We start from the raw sequence: 23,048 nt of genomic DNA, 5'->3' as shown, positions 1-23,048 counted from the left end.
AAATAGCCAAAAGAAGTTCTTTCTATAAGACTGAAGCAAAAGAAGTTAGCTTTTACATGGGTAGCTAGCTCCCTATGTAAGCAAGTTTGGGCTGGCAGCTTCAAGCTGAAAACCAAGGAACCTAGACAGACGACTTAAATTTCCCTGGGGTCCTGTAAGAAAGAAGTCAGGCATAAAAGTGTTAGTAGGTAAAATCGATGTGAAGTTCAGAATGTGTATTTGTGCTGATGGCCGGGCTAAAGATGGGAAGTCAATGGGCAGTTCCAAGAAGAGAATGTGGGTAAGGCTGGGACTGTGAGGTGTGTTTCAAAGGAAACATTTCCCCTCTCTGAGTATGGTAAGAGTAGAGTTAACCCACGACCTTCCTGTGGATATCAACCTGGGGTTTCATGTTTTTGTGAGTGTAGTCATAGTTTTGGGGTTTTACTGGCTGATTGGAGCTACTGTGATTTAATGATAGTAGGGCAAGAATAATAATGGTTCTTTTCTTTGGTAATTATAAAATAAAAATTGTTTTCTTACTGCGTCATGGTCTTGCAGGGAGGACGATGTGAGAATAGTGCTACCAAGCAGGCAATGGGCTTGCTGCCCAACCCACATAGAGTCCAAGATCATGCCACTTGCTTTTGAGAAAAGAAAGGCTTTATTGCAAGTTGCCTGGCAAGGAGACAGGAAGAAATGCTCAAATCTGCCTCCCTGAGATGGGAGCTCAGGCAGTTTCATACGCAGAGAAAACGAAGTGTGATCTGATTGGATCTTGCAACCAGGTGATGCTGGGAGGCGTCATCTGACTGGGTTGTGTCCCAAGGTGATGCTAGGGCTGAATCTGATTGGATCCTAGATTATGCCGTCAGGTGTTTACTCCTTAATTTGGCCCCCGTTCCTTGGTCTAAGTGCTTAGGTTCCACCTGTGGTTACATGCTTGTTTCACCTGGGCATGTGCAAGTGACATAACTTGCCACATCGGGGGCCAGGGCAATTAAACAGTTCACCATTTTGATACACAAAGTTGAACTAGATTGGGCTGGTTTGGTGGTAACAATAGCAAAAAATCTAAAGAGACTGGCTAAAAACTTTCATGGAAACTAAGAATGCTAGGATCATGAAAATGTCTCACAAAGCATAATACAGAGCCTTTTATACAGTCTTTTAAATTCTATCCATTTTCTTTATAATTGCACAAAAAGAAATAAATATTGCCAATTCACATACAGTGCAAGAAACACCTCTTTCAGAAGTTTTTATTACTGATATTATAAAAGGTATCAGAAATGTATGCGAAAGGGCTTTTTCTCCTGTCTTAAGCAGTTGCAATACAGCATTAATTTTTGTGTTCTTTTTGCACAGCGTAAATGTATGCAGCCCAAAGATTTTAATTTTAAAACACCAGAAAATGATAAGAGATTTCAGAAGAAATTTGAGAAAATGGCTAAAGAGCTACAAAGGCAAAAAACAAGTCTAGGTAAGCTAAGAAATTTAATACAGTTCTTTGCATTTGTGTCCATACACCTTGTTTAATTTGCATGATGACTGGTGATGTTCAGGATGAGAGAGCTGATGGAGGCTATCGTAGCTTTACTCTAGGAAGGAGAAGACAAAATGTCAGGAGGCTACGGGAGACTTGACTGGGAGCCAGAATAGAGCCATGCAGCTGAGCTGATCGACCACAGTCTTAACCATTCATCAAGGTGGTCGAGCTTTTTATTTTCAGGAATGATTTCAGAAGAAAAGCAAACTTTGGCTAATAAGCCTTATTGAAATAAATACCTATTTATTTCTTCTTTATATATAACTTTGTATTTTTACCTAATTGGCCTTTTTGTTCTGTTACCCAGAATAGGCAAATCTTAGATGATACATTCTTTTAGTGATTTGGAAAAATACTTTAGAATATTATGTGCTATAACAAGATGTCTTAGAAAAAATATATATATTCTTATGCATATATTCCTAAATAATATTCTTATATATAAGAATATTATGGGCTGGGCACGGTGGCTCACGTCTGTAATCCCAGCACTTTGGGAGGCTGAGGCGGGTGGATCAGGAGGTCAGGAGATCGAGACCATCCTGGCCACCACGCCCAGCTAATTTTTTTATTTTTAGTAGAAACGGGGTTTCACCATGTTGGCCAGGATGATCTCAAACTCTTGACCTTGTGATCCGCCTGCCTCAGCCTCCCAAAGTGCTGGGATTACAGGCGTGAGCCACCGCGCCCGGCCAAGATTTATTTTAAATCTGTGATGATAATGCTACAGAATTGGGTAGAACAGTTAGCCTACGTAGTGCTGCCACGTAACTTTCCAGAAACATGGCCTGCATCATTTGTTTCATGCTCAGCTCTCCTGCTGCCTCTCCTGGTGTGTGTCCATCCTTCCTTCACACCAGCTGTCTGGTCTTCGTCGAAGCTCAAGTCAGAAACATGCAATCGTCCTTGACATCTCCTCCTTCCTGACACTAACGCCCATCAAGACCATGGCCCTGCTTCTGAAATAGTTGTTTGACTTCTTCTGTTTTCTCCTTACCTGCTCTCTCCCCTGATGCCTGGATCATCCCTCCTGCACCACAGGAGCCACTCCTTACCCTGCCCTCCACTCTGTCCTTACAGTTCATCTCTGTGCTGCAGTCACAATGAGGAAAACCTTAAATCAGAAGGATATCCCCTTCCTGGTTTAAAATTTCTTGGTATCATCCCAAGGAAAAATATTCAGGATAAAATCCTGTATTTAACATATTCTCCAATTTTCTAGGTCCTTTATGATCTGGCCTCTCCTAGCCTCATATCAATATTACACAGTCTCCTATAACTCTTTATACTTTTGTCACTTTGGCCTTCTTTCCTATATCAGTGACAGTGTGTTTGAAAATATTTTGACAACATGGTAATGATAGATACAAAATTTTCTTCTTAGACCAAATATGTATCGTAATTAAAAACCATACATATGAAGTATTAATGATTCAACTAATGTACATTTGTATATTGTCAGAACTACAGTAAGGATTATTCAGGCTTAAGAGTTGCAAAGGAGAAGATATTAAATGATTCTTGGTATTTTTTTGTTGGGAGTGATTATGAAAGTACTGAAGGGCTCCTTGAGCATATGCAAGGTAGCATTCCAGAAAAAAACACAACCGCACCCACACAAAACGAGCTCATAATTTCATGGTTCTGGGACCATGCTGATCCCACTTCATGCAGTCAGGTTCATGTCTGAGTCTGTGAGTGTGTGTTGAGGGTAGGAGCGATGGTTAATGGGAGCAGTTTCTGAAACCTGGGACAAGAAACAGAAACCAAATTGCATTCCAGCTTTGCAACTTTTAACTTCTGTGTCTCAGTCTTTGTTTTTAAGTGGGTTACTAGTTTGGGTTTGGGTTTGAGGTTGGATGCACTAATGCATATATTTTCTTAGCACAGTACTTGGTGAGGGCAGTTGCTCAGCAGATGTGAGCCAGCAGCTGTAGCAGCAACGTCACTGCCTGTGGAGGTGGTGGGGGTAGAATATTAGCAGAAGTAGGTAATGATGTTGAAAGAGAAGAAGGAAAATGGGGTGTTGGGGGTTGTTCCTTAAAAGGAATCATATTGAAGTATGAAGGCGCTTTTTGATCTTAAAGTGGATTTTTTGTTTGTTTTCAGATGATGATGTACCTATTCTCTTATTTGAATCTAATGGTTCATTAACATATAGTCCTACAATTAAAATTAATAGTAGTCACCACAGCGCAATGGAGAAGAGATTACAAGAGATGAAGGAGAAAAGGGAAAATCTTTCCCCCACCTGTAAGTAATTACAGTTTGTAAAATGAAAATTATGCAAATAGGTGATTAAATTATGGTGGAAACCTTTTTTTTTTTTCTTTGCCTAGATATTTTAATGTTTCCTGATAGTAACAAATTTTGACCTATTTCATGGCTGGCTTTGTTTTCCAGAAAATGTTATGCATCATTAAGATTTTTGAAGTTGTGTTGGGTGTATAGTATTCTTCAAGTTTAAAATCCTGTTTGTTGTAGCTCCTTTGTAATTTCTATTAGCTTTGGAATTTTTTCTTTCTTTTTTAAAAACAAAATGAATTTTTTTTTTTTGGTCTGAGATGGAGTTTTGCATTTGTCACCCAGGCTGGAGTGTAGTGGTGCAATCTGGGCTCATTGCGACCTCCTGAGTTTAAGTGATTCTGCTGCCTCAGCCCTCTGAGTAGCTGGGATTACAGGTGCCGGCCACCACTCCTGGCTAGTTTTTTTTGTTTTTTTGTATTTTTAGTAGAGATGGGGTTTCACCATGTTGGCCAGGCTGGTCTTAAACTCATAACCTCACGTGATCCACCCGCCTCGGCCTCCCAAACGGCTGGGATTACAGGCATGAGCCACCGTGCCCAGCCATGAATCGTGTCTTTTGAAGGAATTTGCTTTAGATTAAATGTGTCTAATGAATCAGTTTGTTTCTCATTATTTCTTTTATCTTTAAAATTTTTAATTACTGAAGTATAATTCAGCACATTTTAATAAAACATTTAACAAAGTAGCTAATAGTAAAAGTTCATCTTGATACTCACCTAATTATACTCTTCTACCTGGGGATAACCTGTATTTTAAGTTGATGTGTTTTTCCAGATCTGTTTCTGTGTATCAGATATCTGTGTATACATGAAAAAGATACAGGTTTGTTTTCTGTGTGGAGGTGTCATTTCTGTTTCTGTGTAAATTATCTAATTACCTAAATTAGATAATGACATATGTATTATTACGCACTTTGTTTTCTTACTTAAGAGTATCCTGGAGGTTTTTTTGCAGCTTAGTTGTTGTAGACCTATTTTTTTTTTTAAAGATGCTCTAAGTAGTCTGCAGCTTTGATATTGACTCATCTATTGGTGGATATTTTTTCCCACTTTTTCTTTATTAGAAATCGTGCTGCAGTTTTTATTCTTTTTTTAACCATATAGGTTGGTGGTTCTTATTTTTTTTTTAAGCCATTTTCCTTTCTCTGGACATAAGTCTTTCCAGCTTCCCACCCCGACTTTTTACTGGTATAACCCCTGCATGCGCCTACGTGAATCCTTATATTTCTGAGTACTTCATGTATTTCAATAATATTCATACATGCAGAATTTGATTTTTTAAAGATATAGAGAGTCTCACTGTCTTGCCCAGGCAGGACTTGCACTCCTGAGCTCAAGTACTTCTGCCTCACCCTCTCAAGTAGCTAGGAATACAGGTGTGTGCCACTACCCCTGGCTTATTGATAGATATAGTCAAATTATCCTTCAAAAGATTTGGGCCATTTTATTGTCATCAGTTGTTTATAAGAATACCTCTTTCTCCATACTTGGAAAACTGAATGGCATTAGCCTGTAGCCTTTTTCAGTCGGAAGCTTGAAAAACTGGATCTGTTCTCTAAGTTACTTTTGATTAGGAGCAAGTTTCAGTGGCTTTTCATACTATTGACAATGACTTACTGAATGCAGCTTGTAATGCTATCAACTATTGTCTCTCTTAATTTTACATCGTTTGTCCATCTATATCAGTTAAGGTTAGTTTCGGCTGCATATAACAAAGAAAGAAAAAAACCAGTGACTTAAAATCGATAGAATTGCCTTTCTCTGTCTTGCCTAGTTCAGAAGTAGGCAGTCAGGGCTGGGATGCCATTCCATGGTGTCTTTAAGAAACTAGGTTCCCATCTTTCTCTTAGGCCTGCCTGGCTTTTCTTCCAAAATGTGTGTGCCTCCCAGCTAAGCCATCTCCCTTTGACAGCCTTACCAGACATCTATCCAATACTCCTGTCTAATTCCGTTGGCTGGAATGTGGTCATATGCCCACCCGTTTTGCAGGCAAGACTGAAATGTAGTCTTGACTGGGATGCATTGCTATACTGATAAAATCAAAGTTCTGTTGTTAAGAAGAAGTGAGAATGGACATTGAGGAAGATAACCGTGTCCCAGGTAGACGTCCAAATTGTTCCAATGTGCAATTATGCGTATAAAGTAATTTGCCTTAAACTTTACTTTTTCTATTACTTTACAGTGTTAATTCTGCTACTTCACTGCATCCAGCACAGTTTAAAACTTAACTGAAAATTTTATGTGTGCTTCCCTTCTTTATCTTGGTTTATTCTCTTTTTGACTGAAGTTTTCTCAGAAAAGTATCATTTTGAGTCTCTAAAAAATATCTTTGGATATGAGATCCAAACATTTCTTTTGTTTCTTGACTATTGTATGAACAGCCTTTGAAGATAATACTTAGGACCTTATTTGTTAAGTCATTGACATCCTAAGTGTTTTCTATGAAACCTCTAGGATTTCTCAACACAGCACAGCTGACAGTTGGGTCTGGGTAATTCTTTGCGGGGGGTACTGCCCTGTGTGTGGCAGGAAGCTCAGCAGCATCCCTGCCTCTCCCCACTAACACTAGCAACGTACCCACTGCTCTCCCTCACTGGCAACATCCACAGATGTGTCCAGACATTACCAGCTATCTGCTGGGACCCCACGTCACCCTGGTTGAGAAGCAGTGCTCTAGTTTTAGAGGTAACTATGGTGAGCATCCTTGAAGAAAAAGCCATGATTATCAAACAAGAAGACTAAAATAGACAGGAAGTGTTCACTTAACTCTGTTGAGCTTCTGATTATATTTAGGCAAGCTGACTTTAAGATCCCTTCTAACTTTGTGATTATAGGATTTAACAGAATCACCTATGATTAATAGGAGGATTTCCTGCTGGCTAAAAAAATACTGAAACTTTAATGCAGTGTCTTGGTCCTGTTTTTAGCTTCCCAAATGATTCAACAGTCTCATGATAATCCAAGTAACTCTCTGTGTGAAGCACCTTTGAACATTTCACATGATACTTTGTGTTCAGGTAAATTTTTTATTTTCCTTTGTGTGATATATTTAAGTTCTGATTTAGAATTTCATGTAGCAACGTCTGATGAGTAAAATAATTAGTTAAAACTAGAACTTCTAAATATCCCCCTGAAATTAGGTATTATAATAAAATTAAGGCATGAGTTAAACTTCCTTTTTGGTTCCTATAGGTTTTTTCCCTAGGCATTTGCTTTCTTGCTACAGAATCCATTGCTCATTTAAAAAAATTATTGTGGTCATATATGAACTAATCTGTATGCAGTTTAAACTACATAGAACTGAGGTCAGAGCTAAGGAAATGTTGTTTCACACAATGTCTAATTAACACAAGGAACATGTTATTGAACGAGGTCAGTGAAGTATGTAAAGATCGTCAATCAATTGAGGAGCTAAGTAGAGGATTTCTAATTACAAGCAGAAAGAACATTGGTAAGAATTAATGCAGTTAGTTACATGTTATGCACATACATATTTTTTAATGTGGGAGCCCTTGTGTCACTTAGGATGATAATTGTTCATGGTCATTTCTTCTTCGTACCAATTTCTTACAGTTTGCTCACCTAGCCCCCAGTAGGGCCCAAATAAGTAGCAGCGACCCCTAGAAGTACTGTGTTCGAAAGTGCTTGAGATGTTATGGAATATTTATTATGAAAGCCACAGCAATGACAAAGCACAAGACGGCATCAAGATATTAAAAGTTTAAACCAAAGCCTCTTTTCAGTGCAGGGTTAATCCTTGTACTCTCACCTCTGTGTGCTGGAATTATTTACCCATTTCTCTTAAACAGTCTCCATCTTTTTATTTTATACTTGATACATTTATTTCCTAGAAGTTGGAAACAAGTGATAATAATAGCTAACATTGATTTCATTTTTGTTGTGTTGTAGGCACTCCTCTAAGTGTCTTACTTACTGTTATCTGAGTTATTCTCCCATTAGCCTTAAGAGGTAGGTTCCATCACCATCCCATTTTGCCAGTGAAAAACCAGGACACAGAGGTCAAACAGCTTGTGCAAGGTCATGTGGTTTGTGAATGGCAAACCCAAGCTTCTAACTTAGGCAGTCTGACATCACAGTTTACACTCTTAGTGACATGTCACATTGCTTATCGGGTTTTTGAAAAGTATGATAAAACATAAAGCAATTTTAGATGCTTTATGACCTTATTTCGAACTACTGCCTTGAAGACACGCATGGTTCCTCCTGCCCACTGGGCTTCCCTCCCCTCCCGGGGCACAGTCGGAAGGGAAGCTTTGGTGATTACCTGTGTTCTTCCTTTTTAAAGCAGAACTTTAGTGATTTCAGTCAGAGACTTATAACACTTATGTTACCTCCAGATTTGCATGATTTCTACAAAACACAGGCCCTCCACCAGCAAGTGCTAAGCCCCTACTAGGGGAGCCAGCACAAGACTAGAGACTTCTTTATATTCATTCCAAAATGAATAGACCTTTAGTAGCCGATAGCATAGTGATGGGCAGACACCCACGTATACTACGGGGCGGTATGATGCATGATGCTGTGTAGCAGAGGGGGCAAGGCCAGGGAGACCTGGCAAGGGCAGTGGGAGGGTCCCAGGGATGTTGACAACCCAGGTGGGTTTTGAAGGATGAATTGTATTTACCTAGAATAAAGTGTGGAGGAAAGGGCAAGGCCCGGAGGGTACAGAGGAGTACAGAATTTTCAGGAGGTAGCAGCAGCTTAGCATTCCTCTCAGGAAATGAGTAAGCTATACAAGAGTTGAAACATTAAGACCTACCAAATGGCTCACTTTTGAATATAAGTGTCATACGAGGACTTCACTAGAAGACAGGGAAGGTAAAGGTGAGCTATGTTCATTGAGGGAATGTTTCACACAAGACTAGAACTTTCCCTAGACCTTACAGCAGTCGTTCTTAGGTTTTAGAATTATTGATCTCCTGGAAAATTTAGCGACAAACTATGGAAGCTCTTCCGGGAAAATGTGCACGTGCATATGGAAATTTGCCTAAAATTTTTAGAAGTTTGTTACCCCTCTTCTCTATCCCCACCACTGTCCTATACACTCATCAAAGCCCAGGTTTTCTAGTTAAAAATACTGGCCTAAAACTTACTCTTAAATGGAAATGAGAAGAACCCAAATGTGGTTAATAGTCTTCTTAACTAATAGCTGTACTTTAAAAGTAATGTTTTATTGGTCAACTGAAAATTGAATTTAGAATAATTTAAACCACTTTTAAAAGTTAGCTGTCCGTTAATGTTTTCCAGATGAATCCATTGCTGGTGGCTTACACTCGTCTTTTGATGATCTTTGTGGAAACTCAGGATGTGGAAATCAGGAAAGGAAGTTGGGAGGATCCATTAATGACACTAAAAGTGATATGTGTATTTCTTCACTTGTATTGAAAACAAATAATACTCATTTATCACCATCTTTCGCTCACCTTGATAAATCAAGTCCTCAGAAATTTCTGAGTGATCTTTCAAAGGAAGAAATAAACTTGCAAAGAAATATTGTGGGTAAAATAGTCACCCCTGACCAAAAGCAGGCTGCAGGTATGTCTCAGGAGACGTTTGAAGAGAAGTATCGTTTGTCTCCTACGTTGTCTTCAACAAAAGGCCACCTTTTGATACATTCAAGACCCAGGAGTTCCTCAGTAAAGAGAAAAAGAGTATCATATGGCTTCCATTCACCTCCAAAGGAAAAATGCAAGAGAAAGAGGAGCATCAGGAGATCTATCATGCCGAGGCTGCAGCTGTGTAGGTCAGCAGGCAGCCTGCAGCGCATGGCGGGACCTGCACTCGAGGCTCTTAGCTGTGGGGATTCATATGATGACTATTTTTCACCTGATAATCTTAAGGAAAGGAATTCAGAGAATCTTCCTCCCAAATCTCAGCTGCCGTCAAACCCTGCTCAGTTCAGCTGCAGAAGTCTTTCTAAGAAGGAGAGAACAAGCATATTTGAAATGTCTGATTTTTCCTGCGTTGGTAAAAAAACCAGAACAGTTGACATTACCAGTTTCACAGCAAAAACCATCTCCAGTCCTCAGAAAACTGCAAACGGAGAAGGCCGTGCAACTTTGAGTTGCGTGACTTCTGAGGAATCCTCTGGCCCTGAAGAAACCTTAAGGTGTTGTAGGCAGGCTGGGCCTCAGCAGAAAGAAGACGCATGGCCAGAGGGCAATGGCTTTTCTTACACCTTTGAGGACCCCGCTCTTCCAAAAGGACATGATGGTGATTTAACTCCTTTGGAAGGAATCCTTGAAGAAGTGAAAGAAGCGGTTGGTCTGAAAAGCACACAGGACGAAGGTACCACTTCCAAAATATCAAACTCCTCTGAAGGCGAAGCCCCGAGTGAACGTGAGCCACGTTCTGTAGTTGACTGTAACGTGGAGAGGTCTGCAGAAGAAAAGGAAAACTTACCTGGAGGATACAGTGGAAGTATGTGAATCTCCTTTTCCAAGTCATCTTTGCTAAATAAACATGTAACAGTGCATCCATCCATATTTTAAATTTATCACAACTTTTTCATAACTTAAATTATTTCCCCAGTTTTTACTTAAAGAATATGCATTTGATCATTCCAATGATAAACTCTTTAGGAATAGATAGATGACTTGCTGTCCTGTGGAACTTCTAGACTTATTGATCAAGTCTGTTATGAATCTATTTCTCCAAGACTTTTCCTTCTTATAGGTCAAAAGGATAAGGAGTCTGTAGTATGAATAACTGAGGGGAGTGAAGTCTTTTTCTTTGTTCCGTTGGAGTCTTGCGCTGCAGCGTGTGTAAAGATGCATACAATAAAGGGTTTTTTAAAACCTAGGTTCTTAATAGTGAGGCTGTTTAAAGAAAGAAATTAAGGTAGCTTAAGCCATCGATTGTATCAAAGAGGAAGTATGAAAAAGTACATTTAGAAATCGGTTATCAATATTGATTTTTGAAGAAACTTTAGTCAGTATTAACTATGAAGAAACATTTTTAAAACATTTTTGCTCATTTATAACAGGCCTTGTTTGACTTGTACTTATTTTGCTTGAAGCATCACTTGAAAAGATTTATTCCTATTCATAATTTAATTGTAACTATAATAATAAACTATATCATTGTAGCAAAAGTCACAACAATAAAAAATTTTGCACTTCACAGTTACAAGCACAAATAGGTTCCAGCAACCGAAATTGAAGAAATCTTAAACTTTGACTGTCTTTACCTAAAGATTAGGTTAAAATTTGAGTAAGAACGCATTCACTCTGCGTGATTTCTCTGCTCTACAAATGTGTTAACTGCCTCTTTGAAGGTGGAGAAGTCACAGCAGGGTTTGAAATCATCACAGATGTGTTACATACCTTTTCCTTGAGTATACACTCCCCAAAATTGTTTCACAAAAAGGATGAAAATACTTCTGTGTATTTTTAGCCTGCTATTTATATCTTGGTTTTCTGAACATATATTAAATTTGACAAGAAACTGTATTTTATGTTCCATTAGCCTTAGTATGTGTTTTCAAAATATTTATTTTAAAATGTTGACTCAAAAGTTAATATAAAACAATAGATGTGTAAAATTCTTTTGGTAGTTAAGAATATCCCGTTCTGAAGTTTACATTCTCCTTCTTTCCAGTTTTCATCTTGTGTATTTTTTAAGCTTTTGAATAATAATGACATGCAAATGTTAATTAAGTGGCAAAAAGCTGGTAGCAAACAGTATGGCATGGCCTAAAATCCCCATGTTGTCGGGAGTGTGCTAGTCCTCAGAAGCAGTTGTGTTTTATGTTCTAGAACACTGCCCCCTGCGTCGACAGCCTCCGGCGGTGGGGGTAAGTAGAAGGGGATGAGGGGCCAGCACTGGTTGACCCCATGGCACCCTGGTGGAGATGGAGAGGTTTTTTCGCTCAGTGGTGCAGGCCATCAGGCAGGAGTGTCCAGACAGGGCCCTGGTGCAACTGTGTGCCCTAGCGTTAAGAGGATCTTCTAGAGTCATCTGCCTTACTTCATGCCGTTACAGAGAGATGGGAAATCATTGGGTTCTAGGACATAAAAAGGCTTACATGTTGGCTAGCCTAAATCTAACCCTTTTCTTTTATAGTAATAAAGAGTCATCAATGTTTTAAACTGTCCACTGTCAGCCCCCTGGGACTCAGGTAAACCAATTCTCTTTGGGAATCTGCCTTACAAGATGAAACCATAAGGCCTTCAGTTTCAATGTCAAGGATGCACACTCTATACCTGGTGAAATTGTGGAGAAGTGAAAACTTCTGTACAGCAAACTGTACCTCCAAATCTTTAATGTCGAAATAAAGGGCTTTTTTCCATTTCTGTTTTCAGTTCACTTTTACTTGTTGCCATTGTCAATATCTAAGATAGTGTGTAAAAAAGGTTTCAAAAACAAGTTACAAAGAGCTTCAGTACATTAGTAGAATGGGAACTGAGGGAGAAACAATTTTGGTTTTGTTTTGTTTTTGTTTTTTGAGACGTAGTCTTGCTCTGTTGCCCAGGTTGGAGTGCGGTGGCACGATTTTGGCTCACTGCAACCTCCGCCTCCCAAGTGTAAGCAATTCTCTGCCTCAGCCTCCCGAGTAGCTGGGATTACAGGCACCCGTCACCATGCCCAGCTGATTTTGTTGTATTTTTAGTAGAGACAGGGTTTCACATCTTGGCCATGCTGGTCTTGAACTCCTGAACTCGTGATCTACCCACCTCGGCTTCCCAAAGTGTTGGGATTACAGGCGTGAGCCACTGCACCCGGCCAACAATTTTGTTTTCTAAAATCTTTAAAATCATTAGTTCTTTTCTGTTTTACTTTTTTATTCTCTAATTTTATAAACAGTACACAGATACATTCCCATTGTAACAAAGATTGCTAAGAAGATTAGAATTTCCATCTCCTCACTTGCCTCTTTTCGTTAGTTCACTTCCTAACTAATGAAAGTCGTGGACCCGTTGTGTCTCAGGTGTTCTTCAAGTTTGTGGGGACATAGCAGAGAATGAAGCAGCGTGCACCCTCATAGAGGAAGACAAATAGTAAATAAGTGTGTAACAGTGTCAGCAAGCAGTTAATGATTAAAAGAAAAACAATAGTGCATTGGATAGATAAGGTGACAAATGAAGGCTTCCCTGAGAAGGAGACATCCGATCACAGGCCTGGGGAGGGAGAGGGAGCCTGTGACTCTCAAAATCCATGTTGCAGCTGGAGGTAACAGCAGGAACAAATGTCCTGATGGAGAAAAATGCTTGCAGGAATGACAGGGAAGCCAGTACAGCAAGGACTTCCTGAACTGGAGGAAGGAGATTGGAGAGGGGTAGGAGCCAGAGCTTTGGGACCTTCAGTGTCTGACAAGGTGGGCAGCTGTTTTGTTTTGAAGTGTGGTGAGAAGCCATTGGGGCTTTGGAACAGGGGAGCAACCAAATCTGATTTAGGTTTTAAATGTAACCCTGGACACTGGAGAACAGCCTGGGTTGGAGTGTTTGTCTGCACAAAGCAATCACTGTCCCACAGTTTAATATTTCCTTCCACACATTTCGTGTGTGTGTGTGTGTGTGTGTGTCTACAAGCATACAAATGCAAATAGGTATTTTAAGATAATTTTTTGCATACATAGAATTACATTGCCTTAAAAATTGCTTTTTACAAAAGCAATATGTCATATATTTACATATTGGTACCAGTAAACCTTCATTTTTTAATACAGTCTATATGTAAGGTCAGCACAATTTTTTTGTAACAGATCAGATAGTAAGTTCGTTAGGCTTTGTGGGCAAAGAGACCAAATCGAGGTATGTGGGTACTCATGTAAATGATTACATAATGAGAAAAAGACATTTTCTACAAAATTTTTATTGATGAAACTCAAATACAATTTTTTTGTAATACAGGTCTATTGAGAAAAAAAATAATTTGTGGGGGGGAATTACAACATTTCATTTAATTGGAGTTCAGACTGAGTGTTCACATTAACATTGATTGCAAATGTTATTAAGGCTGATATGTAATAAGATAGATTTTATGTATTTCACTTTTGAAAATGCTTTTTCCCACAGACAGATACTGCTGATTCGATGTCAGTCCACAAGCAGATAATTTGCATTGAGGATCTTCATAGCCTGGAAAACACTGATGGAATTCTCTTAGATTCTTCTCTCGGTGCCTGCCTCTTAGCATGTCCTTATATTGCAGATTTATCACTTGCAATTGAAAAATAGGTTGAAGATCCTCAATTGTGCAGTCAAATGGGTTTTGAAATAAGAAATTCCGGCCAGGCATGGTGGCTCACACCTGTAATCCCAGCACTTTGGGAGGCCGAGGTGGGTGGATCACTTGTCAGGAGTTCAAGACCAACCTGATCAACATAGTTAAACCCCATTTCTACTAAAATTACAAAATTAGCTGGGCATGGTGGCACATGCCTGTAATCTCAGCTACTTGGGAGGCTGAGGCAGCAGAATCACTTGAACCCGGGAGATGGAGGTTGCGGTGAGCCGAGATCGCGCCACTGCATTCCAGCCCGGGCAACAAGAGTGAAACTCCGTCTCAAAAAAAAAAAAAAAAAAAGGAAATTCCCTTTGCTCTTGCACTCAGTCTGTTGTTGTTTTGAGATAGGGTCTCACTCTGTCAGCCAAACTGGAGTGCAGTGACATGATCACAGCTCACTGCAGCCTCAGCCTGCTAAAGTTTGGGCTTAGGAAATATGTCCACAGCCAGCAGACAGTTTGCATGGAAATGGAGATCCCACTTCTTGTTTTAACCTTTGACAGCCAAAGAGAGAATTGTTGTTGCTTATTTGTGGAAATGTGTCCCACCTGCCCCTTGGCACTGCCAATCATAGCTCTTCAACCACCGGAATATCTGTTTGAATTGTCAAGCAGATAAAGCCGATTGGTCATCTTGAACTAGTACACAGCTTGGCACCTAATTACTTTTCACTAATGAAGGAAACACAGTGGTCCCATAGGTGCTGTGTGTTCACTAGCAAAAGCAGAAAAGTCCTTCCCACACCCCACTTATCCATGGGTTTGATAGATTTTCTTCTTTGTTGTGTTGATGGATTTTTACATGTCAGCACCTTGTACACATGTGTTGTGAGCTAATCTGAGCAATTTGGTCATGTCCAACTACCAGGGTCTTGTTCATCGATAATAGTCAGAAGTCGTTGGAGGTTGATGATGGTTAACTACTCTTCTACCATCTATCTACCTGATCTTGTTGAAGGCAAGTCTCAGAAAGACATTTATTAAACATTTATTGGCAAGCAGTTAGGAAGCGGTCCACAAAAGTGACCAATATGCTAAAGGCCGAGTTCTCTGTCCTTTAGTGGAGTGTCCATACCTTATCTGAAAGGTTTGCCTTGGATACCACCCCCAGGGATACCAGCCACAACTCATACGAGATGTTTATGCTCTGTTATGTGTGGATATTGGGTCCCCTGCAATATTTAAGTGTTCTTGAATCCATGAATCCATGAATTTAACCAACAAGAAACTATTTCTCACATCCATTATGCTGATTAACAAGCTGATGATGTCACTGATGACCACTCATTTTTGTCATCCATTTTGGCTTTTAACCAAGCATCTAATATTGGTCTGGAGGATTTATAGGAGTTGGGGTTTTTTTGTTGTTGTTTTGAGATAGGGTCTCACTCTGTCACCCAAACTGGAGTGCAGTGACATGATCGCAGCTCACTGCAGCCTCAACTTACTGTTCTCAAGCGATCCTCCCACCTCAGCATCCTGAGTAGCTGGGACTACAGATGCAGGCTACCACACCTGGCTATGTTCCCCAGGCTGGTCTCCAACTTCTGAGCTCATGTAATCTGCCTGCCTCTGCCTCCCAAAGTGCTGGGATTACAGTTGTAAGCCACTGTGCCCAGCCTATGGTATAATACATTTTGCAAATTCTGAGCATTCCAGAGGAACTGTGAATTACTATTGTAGCAAATAAATAGATATACATATATTCATTAAGTACATTAAATTGTTGCACTTTTGACTGTTCAAATAATTCATAAGTGTATTAAGAACCCCCTTTCCCATAGTCTGCCAGCCCAACTCACTGGGGCTGCAGAATTAAGCAATCCTAGCAACTTGGTGTGGGTTAGTCAGTCTTAACAGAAGGCTGTTGACCATTTAACTGTTTGGTTGATTCATTCATTTACGTATTCACTTTTTATCAATCAGATGTTTACTCCGTATCTACTGTGTCCAATGTATAAACAGTGAGAGGTTAGGTTAATAGAAAGCTCTAACCCTTTGCTTTAAAGAACTTAGCTAAGTAGGGAAGGTACAGTCAAGATACTTTACACACAAGTATCGGGAAATTCAAAAGTCAGAGCAATTACTTTCAGTGGGAAATTTACACACATAAAATTTACACACATAAAATTGATATTGAAATTGAAATTTACACATAAAATTTACACACATAAAATTGATATTGTAATGATCTCTACAATGATTGCAAAGGATAAAATTTCACATTATCTATTGAAGAGTGTTGTTTCTGTCTTTTTCAGAGTGAACAAAGTGAACTTGATATTTTAATAGATGAGTATGAGTACAGTCTCTTGTTAGCGGGGTTTTACTTGTGTAGAACCCGTACAACTTGCATATATCCCAAAGGTATCTCTGGAAAGGAATTTTTCCTAGGTGTCTTTTAAGGTTCTTTCCAGTCTTAATATTTTGCATACTACATTGTTAAATAATTTCATATTCAAATTTTTGAAGCTTAGAAGAAATTTCTTATTGGATAATGTTAAGTGTATATTTTTACATGTTAAAATTATGGATTATTTAGCCTTCAGAAGCCTTTTCAACCCTTGACTCTTGCATAGTGCCTTGTATGAGTAAATGCTAATTGTTTAAATGTATTATTAGTATTAGCATTGTTAGTCTTAATTCTGTATCTTGGAAGTAGGATGTGGAGGAAAATAAATGTTAAAAATAAGAGTTATTTCTTCAGCTTTAGCTCTAGACAAAATTAATAGTCTTTTCAATGTCCACTTCTTCATCTCTCCCTTTCCTAGTATTTCAGTTACCTGTGTCCTTATACTGTCTTGGCCTGGTTCTGGCTCCAAAGTGATCATATTAGACATTTTCTTCTCTCTTCCCTGAGTATCAGTACTTTTCCTTAATCTTGCTTATCTCTGTTGAGTAGCTGAAGGTTGTGATTTAACTAATTCACACTGAGAGGTGAATGAGTGACCATTTACTAGCTTTCATTGATGTGTTTGCATTTTGTTGGTATTATTAATCCAAACTAATTTCCAAATGGTGAAATTTCAGATAACTGAAAGATGAAAATGTGGGGGCTGTCAGATTCATTTCTGTATATGATCATTTTGTGAAAATGAAGTCAATGAATTGTGTGTGTAATGAGGTTGGGAGGAAAATGAGAGAGGAAGATACGTGCTTTCACAGGGAAATGCTGTGGACCGAATTGTGTCCTCTGACCCCCACATTTATTTATTGAAGCTCTAACCCTCAATGGGATAGCATTTGGAGAGGGCGATCTTTGGGAGATAATTAGGTAATTAGGTTTAGATGAGGTCTTAAAGGTAGGAGCTTCATGATGGGATTAGGACCATTATAAAAAGACACCAGAGAACTGGCTTCCTCTCGCTATGCCATGTGAAGACAGCAAGAAGATAGCTTCCTTTAAGCCAGAAAGAGAGCCTTCACCAGAACCTGACCATGGGGGCACCCTGATCTCGGCCTTCAGGCCACCCAATCTATGGTATTTTGTTGTGGTAGCCCCAGCCGAAGAAGACGGACATTCATCCAACTGGGGTGTGTTGGAGGAAGAGCAGCTAAAGGGTGCATGTTAGTTGGAATTTCTTGGAGACATTCAAAATAGATGTCCATTAGGTAGTTGGATATATCCAGCCGTACCTCAGCTGGGAGGTCTGGACAAGGTACAGAGAATTAGGTCTCTTCAGTAATGGATGAGTTTATGGGAAGTGATGAAATCACCTTGGGGAGTGAGAAGGGAGCTGATGACAACCCATGAAAAAAACCACACTTAGGAGCATACACGGAAAGAGTCATCCAAGAAGTGGGAGAGTCAGGAAGAGGAGAGTAGGTGTTTGTTTGCAGACTTCCAGCCAACAATGGAGTCCAACTAATCTTTCCACGGATGTTTTCAGAAGTAATTTGCACTCTCAACTGCGTTGGGTTTACTGAGGTCATTGTTAAAACACACTGGCAAATTACTGTGGCAGAGTTTATGAAATGTTTTCAATAACCAATTAATAAATCATTTACTTAGATTGTTTTTTGACTGCAGGATTTGTGAAATTGTGAAAACGTGTTGTTAGCAATATCAGTCTGTCTTAAGTTTTTAAAGATCGTGTTGCATTTCCTAGAACTTTATGTTTATAAAATGCTTTACAGCCTGTTTTGTTGTTCGGCAAGAACTGAGGCAAGTGGCTGTTATAAAACTTTCATTGACTACACTAGGAAGCTGCAAATTTATTCATGTTTCAATAACAGCACTGTATCCCAAATTATATCTCTAGTCCACTGCTTTTCTGATTTTGACACACTCATGCTTCAAGTAAATATTATTATTTAAAAAGAAAAATAAGTGCATAGTAGATATAATTATTTTTAATCTTAAAAATGAAAAAGATTGCATTCATATTCTACCCTAGGGGATAAAGTGGGCCTGGGAGAAAAGTCAGTGCAAGTCAACCATAAAGGATACCTGAGGAGGTACGGGATCAGTCAGGATGTGACTGGTTTGAGTCTCCAGGGGATTCAGTATTAGGGATTATGGCAAAGGGTGTAGGTTGGTAGGTTTGTGGTTTAGAACTGGACCTTAAAATCTGTCCAGGGCCCAGGCTGCAAATAACAACTAGCTTGAATTCAGGAAAGTATTAACATTTTTATTCTGCATCCTTTTTCACTTAGATAGGACCCTGTTTTTGAAAAGAGTGACAGTTTTTACCTTAGAGTCTCCAAACTTAGTTATAGCTGGCTTTATAGAATTTTATCTGCAAAGAAGTCTTTCTCATGTTATATGATTTTTAATTTCTGAGGGCACTGATGTTAATTTCACCTTGCATTATATTTATTCGTCTATGTCTACATTGTCTATTGGGTTGTGAGCTCCCTAAGAGTGGGACTATATCTTGTGCATTTTGCATCTGCAGTGGGTAGATCATTAGCTATTTGTTAATCATTAGGTAATCAACAATGCAGTTTAGCTATCACCTGACTAGCAGGTTCTAGTACCCGCTAGGCTGCTACATAACTTTTGCATCAAAGTTTGCATTTATACCATTGAGACCATGTTATGGTCCATGGTAGCTCCTCCTTCAAAATCCCATCTAAGTCATAAAGTAGGCAAACTGTTTGAAGGAGCAGGAAGGGTGAGAGTAAGAAGCACCCTCTGAGGCAGTAGATGAGTCAAATCAAAGTACACATTTCACATTTTGTTGTGGGTTATTTAGGTCTACACAGGTTAGCATCTAAGGAAACCATATTTCACTTGAATGAGTATCCTTTTGGTTTGTGTGTCTTCATGGCAAGACGCTGGTCTAAGGTGGAAACTTGGGGGGAGTAAAATCATCCATCATTTGTAGGTTGAAGCCTGAAGCTCTGTACTGAAGACTAATTTCTAGAAAAATCTCAAACTGACCCCAAAACTTAATTATTGCCTCTAATATGGAACTGCCTACTCTGAAGAGCTGTTCTTTGTCATTATTTTAAAATCGAAGAATTGAAGTTTGAAGAGTACATAAGGTATGGGTATACATTTTCTTGCATTATCAAATGGACAGAGTTGATGCTGTAGAACATTGTAACCTGATTGTTACTGACCACTGAGTTAAGTGAATTGCTTAGGATACTGGAATGTAATAAGCTGAAAGTTCTAGATAGATCTCAAAAAGCAAAACATATACAATTTATTTAAAAGGCCTATAACTTCCTGTTTCCATTATGCATAAATGTGATTTTTGTTTTGCTTAAGTAGTATTTAGTCCATGTAAAGTTCTAACTAATCTTTAATCCACTTGGGTTTTAGGTGTTAAAAATAGACCAGCAAGGCATGATGTTTTAGATGGCTCATGTGACAGCTTTAAGGACCTCATCAAACCTCATGAGGAATTGAAGAAAAGTGGGAAAGGCAAAAAGGTCAGTGTGTAAAAATATTATTTTAAACTTTCAAATGCTGATACATCATAATGTTCTTCTCTGGGTCAATGAAACATAAACTAGTCTATCCGACTTGTCTTTTATTTTAAAAAATTGATTATGGGTAAATGCTGGAAAACTCAGAATATGAAACTGAAAGCGTTGGTTGCATTCCGGACAAAGAGTTATTATGGATAGACCAAGCTTTCTCATATCACTTTGCTAATGCATTTCTTGTAAAAATGCCTGTAGCTTCTCTCAAGCAGAGAATGTTGGTTATGCTAGTGTTTCTTGCCATTTTATAATCGGAATAAATATTTACTAGGTAGGAGGTGAAGAATCCAAACATTCATTCACTTTTGAACTAACCAAGGTTTGACCTCAAGCCATCAGAGTGAAAGGTTTATATACTAACACTCAGGTACACCCTTTCCTTTGTGGTTTTGGCTTTAAAACCTTGCTCTTCCTCTAAAAAACTCCCCTTATCCTCTTACATGAGTAATATAACGAGGATTTTGAAGTTTTTGATCATTCAATATCTACTTGCATTGCTTCAATTTAAAATTAGCCATTCTATATTATACCTTGTGCCTCATTTTTATGAGGCCAAGGAAGTATAATGTAGTGAAACCTGAATTCAAAATGGTAGGGAAAAACCATACCGATTGAAAAGCAACAGATGAAAAGAATGACAGAGTAGACGGGTCTGCACGGGGCTTCCAGGTCCTGATACTCAGGCTTGAACAGATGGGCGGCTGCATTTGACCTGCGGAAGAGAAACCTGACTCCTTTGCTTCTTTTCTTGGCAATGGTGAAAAGACATTTAAAATTACACAAATTTCATGAAAGGTGGCAGTAACTTATAGAAACTTAGATTTCTGTACTCGTGCTTTCTGGTTTGTCTCAGAAAAAAAAGTGCAGCAAAAAAATTGAAAGGAATCTTATTTCAGGTAAAGCAACAGATGTGGAGAGAGAGAGAGAGAGAGAGACTGTTGGGGTCCTGTAACATATTTGTGGCGTGGCAACACCAAGGCACCTGCTCTACAATGGCGTTGCGCACTCTGACTCCACTGCAGCCTGTGGGACCTGCTCAGCGTGCTGCATCCCAGGGGTGGGGCCCTTCCTAGAATGCTGGCGACACTGTGGCTGAGTTTGTGTTTTGCATCCCTGTTTCTCAGTCTTCTTCCTACTGCTGCATAGCCACTTGACCTAGTTCCTTTGGAAAGAAAGGAAGAATCAGTTTCCTCTGCATCTACTACCGTTCCCGTACCTCTCCTGCTGATGCGTCCCATGGCAGCTGGTCCACAGCTCTGCTTTGTGCCCTCCCGCTTTACTGGCCCTTTACCCTCTGCCAGTGTCTGCCAGGGAAGTGGTGATACCCCTCCTGTCTATTGGGACTCTACGTTGTACCATGTCTGGCATTTTTTTTTAAGTGCTCAGTAAACATTAAGTGTTGAGTTACTTGTTACTCACCATAAAAATACTCCGTCCTGTGTGATCAAAAGGCACGAGGTTTGACTTTCTCATTTGCCCACAATGGAAGTTACTATTTCAGATGAGTGGTATTGCCACCCTGTGCCTGGGATAGCCCTGGACCTGATGGGCTTGGTCTGTGGAAGCACTGGGTTAGGGACAGGCATCCTGAACGGGAGCGTGGCCCCTTCTTCCTTATGAGGCATCTCACTGTAAATGGCATATGAACGGGAGATGGGTACCCGTTTGACCTTCTGGCATTCTTCTGTAGATGAAATAGTAATTGCTCCATGAATATAAGGTGGTGTTATTGTCTTGAGTAATGAAAAAAGAATGAGTGCTCAGAGAGGGAGGCAAAATACAAAATTACAAATACACACCTCCATATCTGCCTTCAACTGCTGTGCTCAGGAACTAAAATATTTTCATAGATTGAACTGCCTAACTTGCTCAAATTTAAGTCTTCTTTTAAAAATATTTTAAGCATATTAATAAACTTTGCCCTCATAATTTAGAATGTCATTTCTGAAAGGGATCCACCACTTCTGGTTCTGTGTGAAGAATCACTCAAAGCAGGTTTTAAATGCAGATTTTCTGGGCCGGGCATGGTGGCTCATGCCTGTAATCTCAGCACTCTGGGGCGGGCGGATCACTTGAGGTCAGGAATTCGAGACCAGCCTAGCCAACATGGCAAAATCCCGTCTCTACAAAAAACACAAAAATTGGCCAGGCCTGGTGGTGGGCACCTGTAATTCCAGCTGCTCAGGAGGCTGAGGTGGGAGAATCACCTGAACCCAGGAAGGGGAGGTTGCAATGAGTTGAGATCATGCCACTGCACTCCAGCCTGGATGACAGAGTGAGACTCTGTCTCAAAAATAAATAAATGCAGATTCTCTGGCCCCACTTGAGACCCTCCTGGCCAGCAGCTCCCCAGCCCAGTGCAGCACCCCGTCCTTAACACGGAGGAGATGAACACCTAGTGAGGGCGAATAATCCACCTTCTGTATTGCGTCTCGCCAATAGCAGAAGGAACAAGACCTAGGTTTCTCCTCTTTCACAGGATTTTCTTCCTAATCCATTCCTTATTACAGTTCACCACACAGCCTTTGCTTGAATGAATCAAAAACTCCTAATGCCCTAGGGTAGTGCTTCCTGACTGGGCTGCTCATTGGACTCAGCTGGGGATCTGTAAGGTACATGGCCCCTTGGCCCCAATCCCAGACATGCTGGTGTCATTAATACGGGGTATACCCTGGCCACTAGGATTTTTTTAAACTCCTGAGGTGATTCTAATGCAAAGCAAAGTTTGGAAACTACTGCCTTGGGACTTTAGCAGAATTTAAACAAGTGATTTATCCTAGAAGAAGTTTCATTTGTTTCTAAACACCTCTCATGTAAACTTGTTTCGTTTTTAGACTCTAAAATTAAAGACAAAGGCTTAAAGTCCTGATTTGTGGGCTGGATATGGTGGCTCACACCTGTAATCCCAGCACTTTGGGAGGCCGAGGCGGGCAGATCACTAGGTCAGGAGATCAAGACCATCCTGGTTAACAGGGTGAAACTCCATCTCTACTAAAAATACAAAAAATTAGCCAGGCGTGGTGGCAGGTG

General features: G+C 39.7%; 1 protein-coding gene across 1 annotated transcript in view; it reads left to right on the top strand.

Annotated features, from left to right (window-relative positions):
* MCPH1 (microcephalin 1) overlaps positions 1-23,048 on the top strand; it is a 263,998-nt gene that overhangs the window by 26,182 nt on the left and 214,768 nt on the right. Inside the window, exons 5-9 of the mRNA XM_011995694.1 lie at positions 1,348-1,462; positions 3,638-3,781; positions 6,762-6,851; positions 9,103-10,275; positions 19,855-19,964. Coding sequence (XP_011851084.1) covers positions 1,348-1,462; positions 3,638-3,781; positions 6,762-6,851; positions 9,103-10,275; positions 19,855-19,964 — 1,632 coding nt within the window. The remainder of the gene's footprint in view (positions 1-1,347; positions 1,463-3,637; positions 3,782-6,761; positions 6,852-9,102; positions 10,276-19,854; positions 19,965-23,048) is intronic.

Source organism: Mandrillus leucophaeus, unplaced genomic scaffold (assembly GCF_000951045.1).
Source record: "Mandrillus leucophaeus isolate KB7577 unplaced genomic scaffold, Mleu.le_1.0 Scaffold495, whole genome shotgun sequence".
Classification (NCBI taxonomy): domain Eukaryota; kingdom Metazoa; phylum Chordata; class Mammalia; order Primates; family Cercopithecidae; genus Mandrillus; species Mandrillus leucophaeus.
Note: the sequence above shows the minus strand (reverse complement) of the source record. Positions and strands in the feature narration are given on the sequence as shown.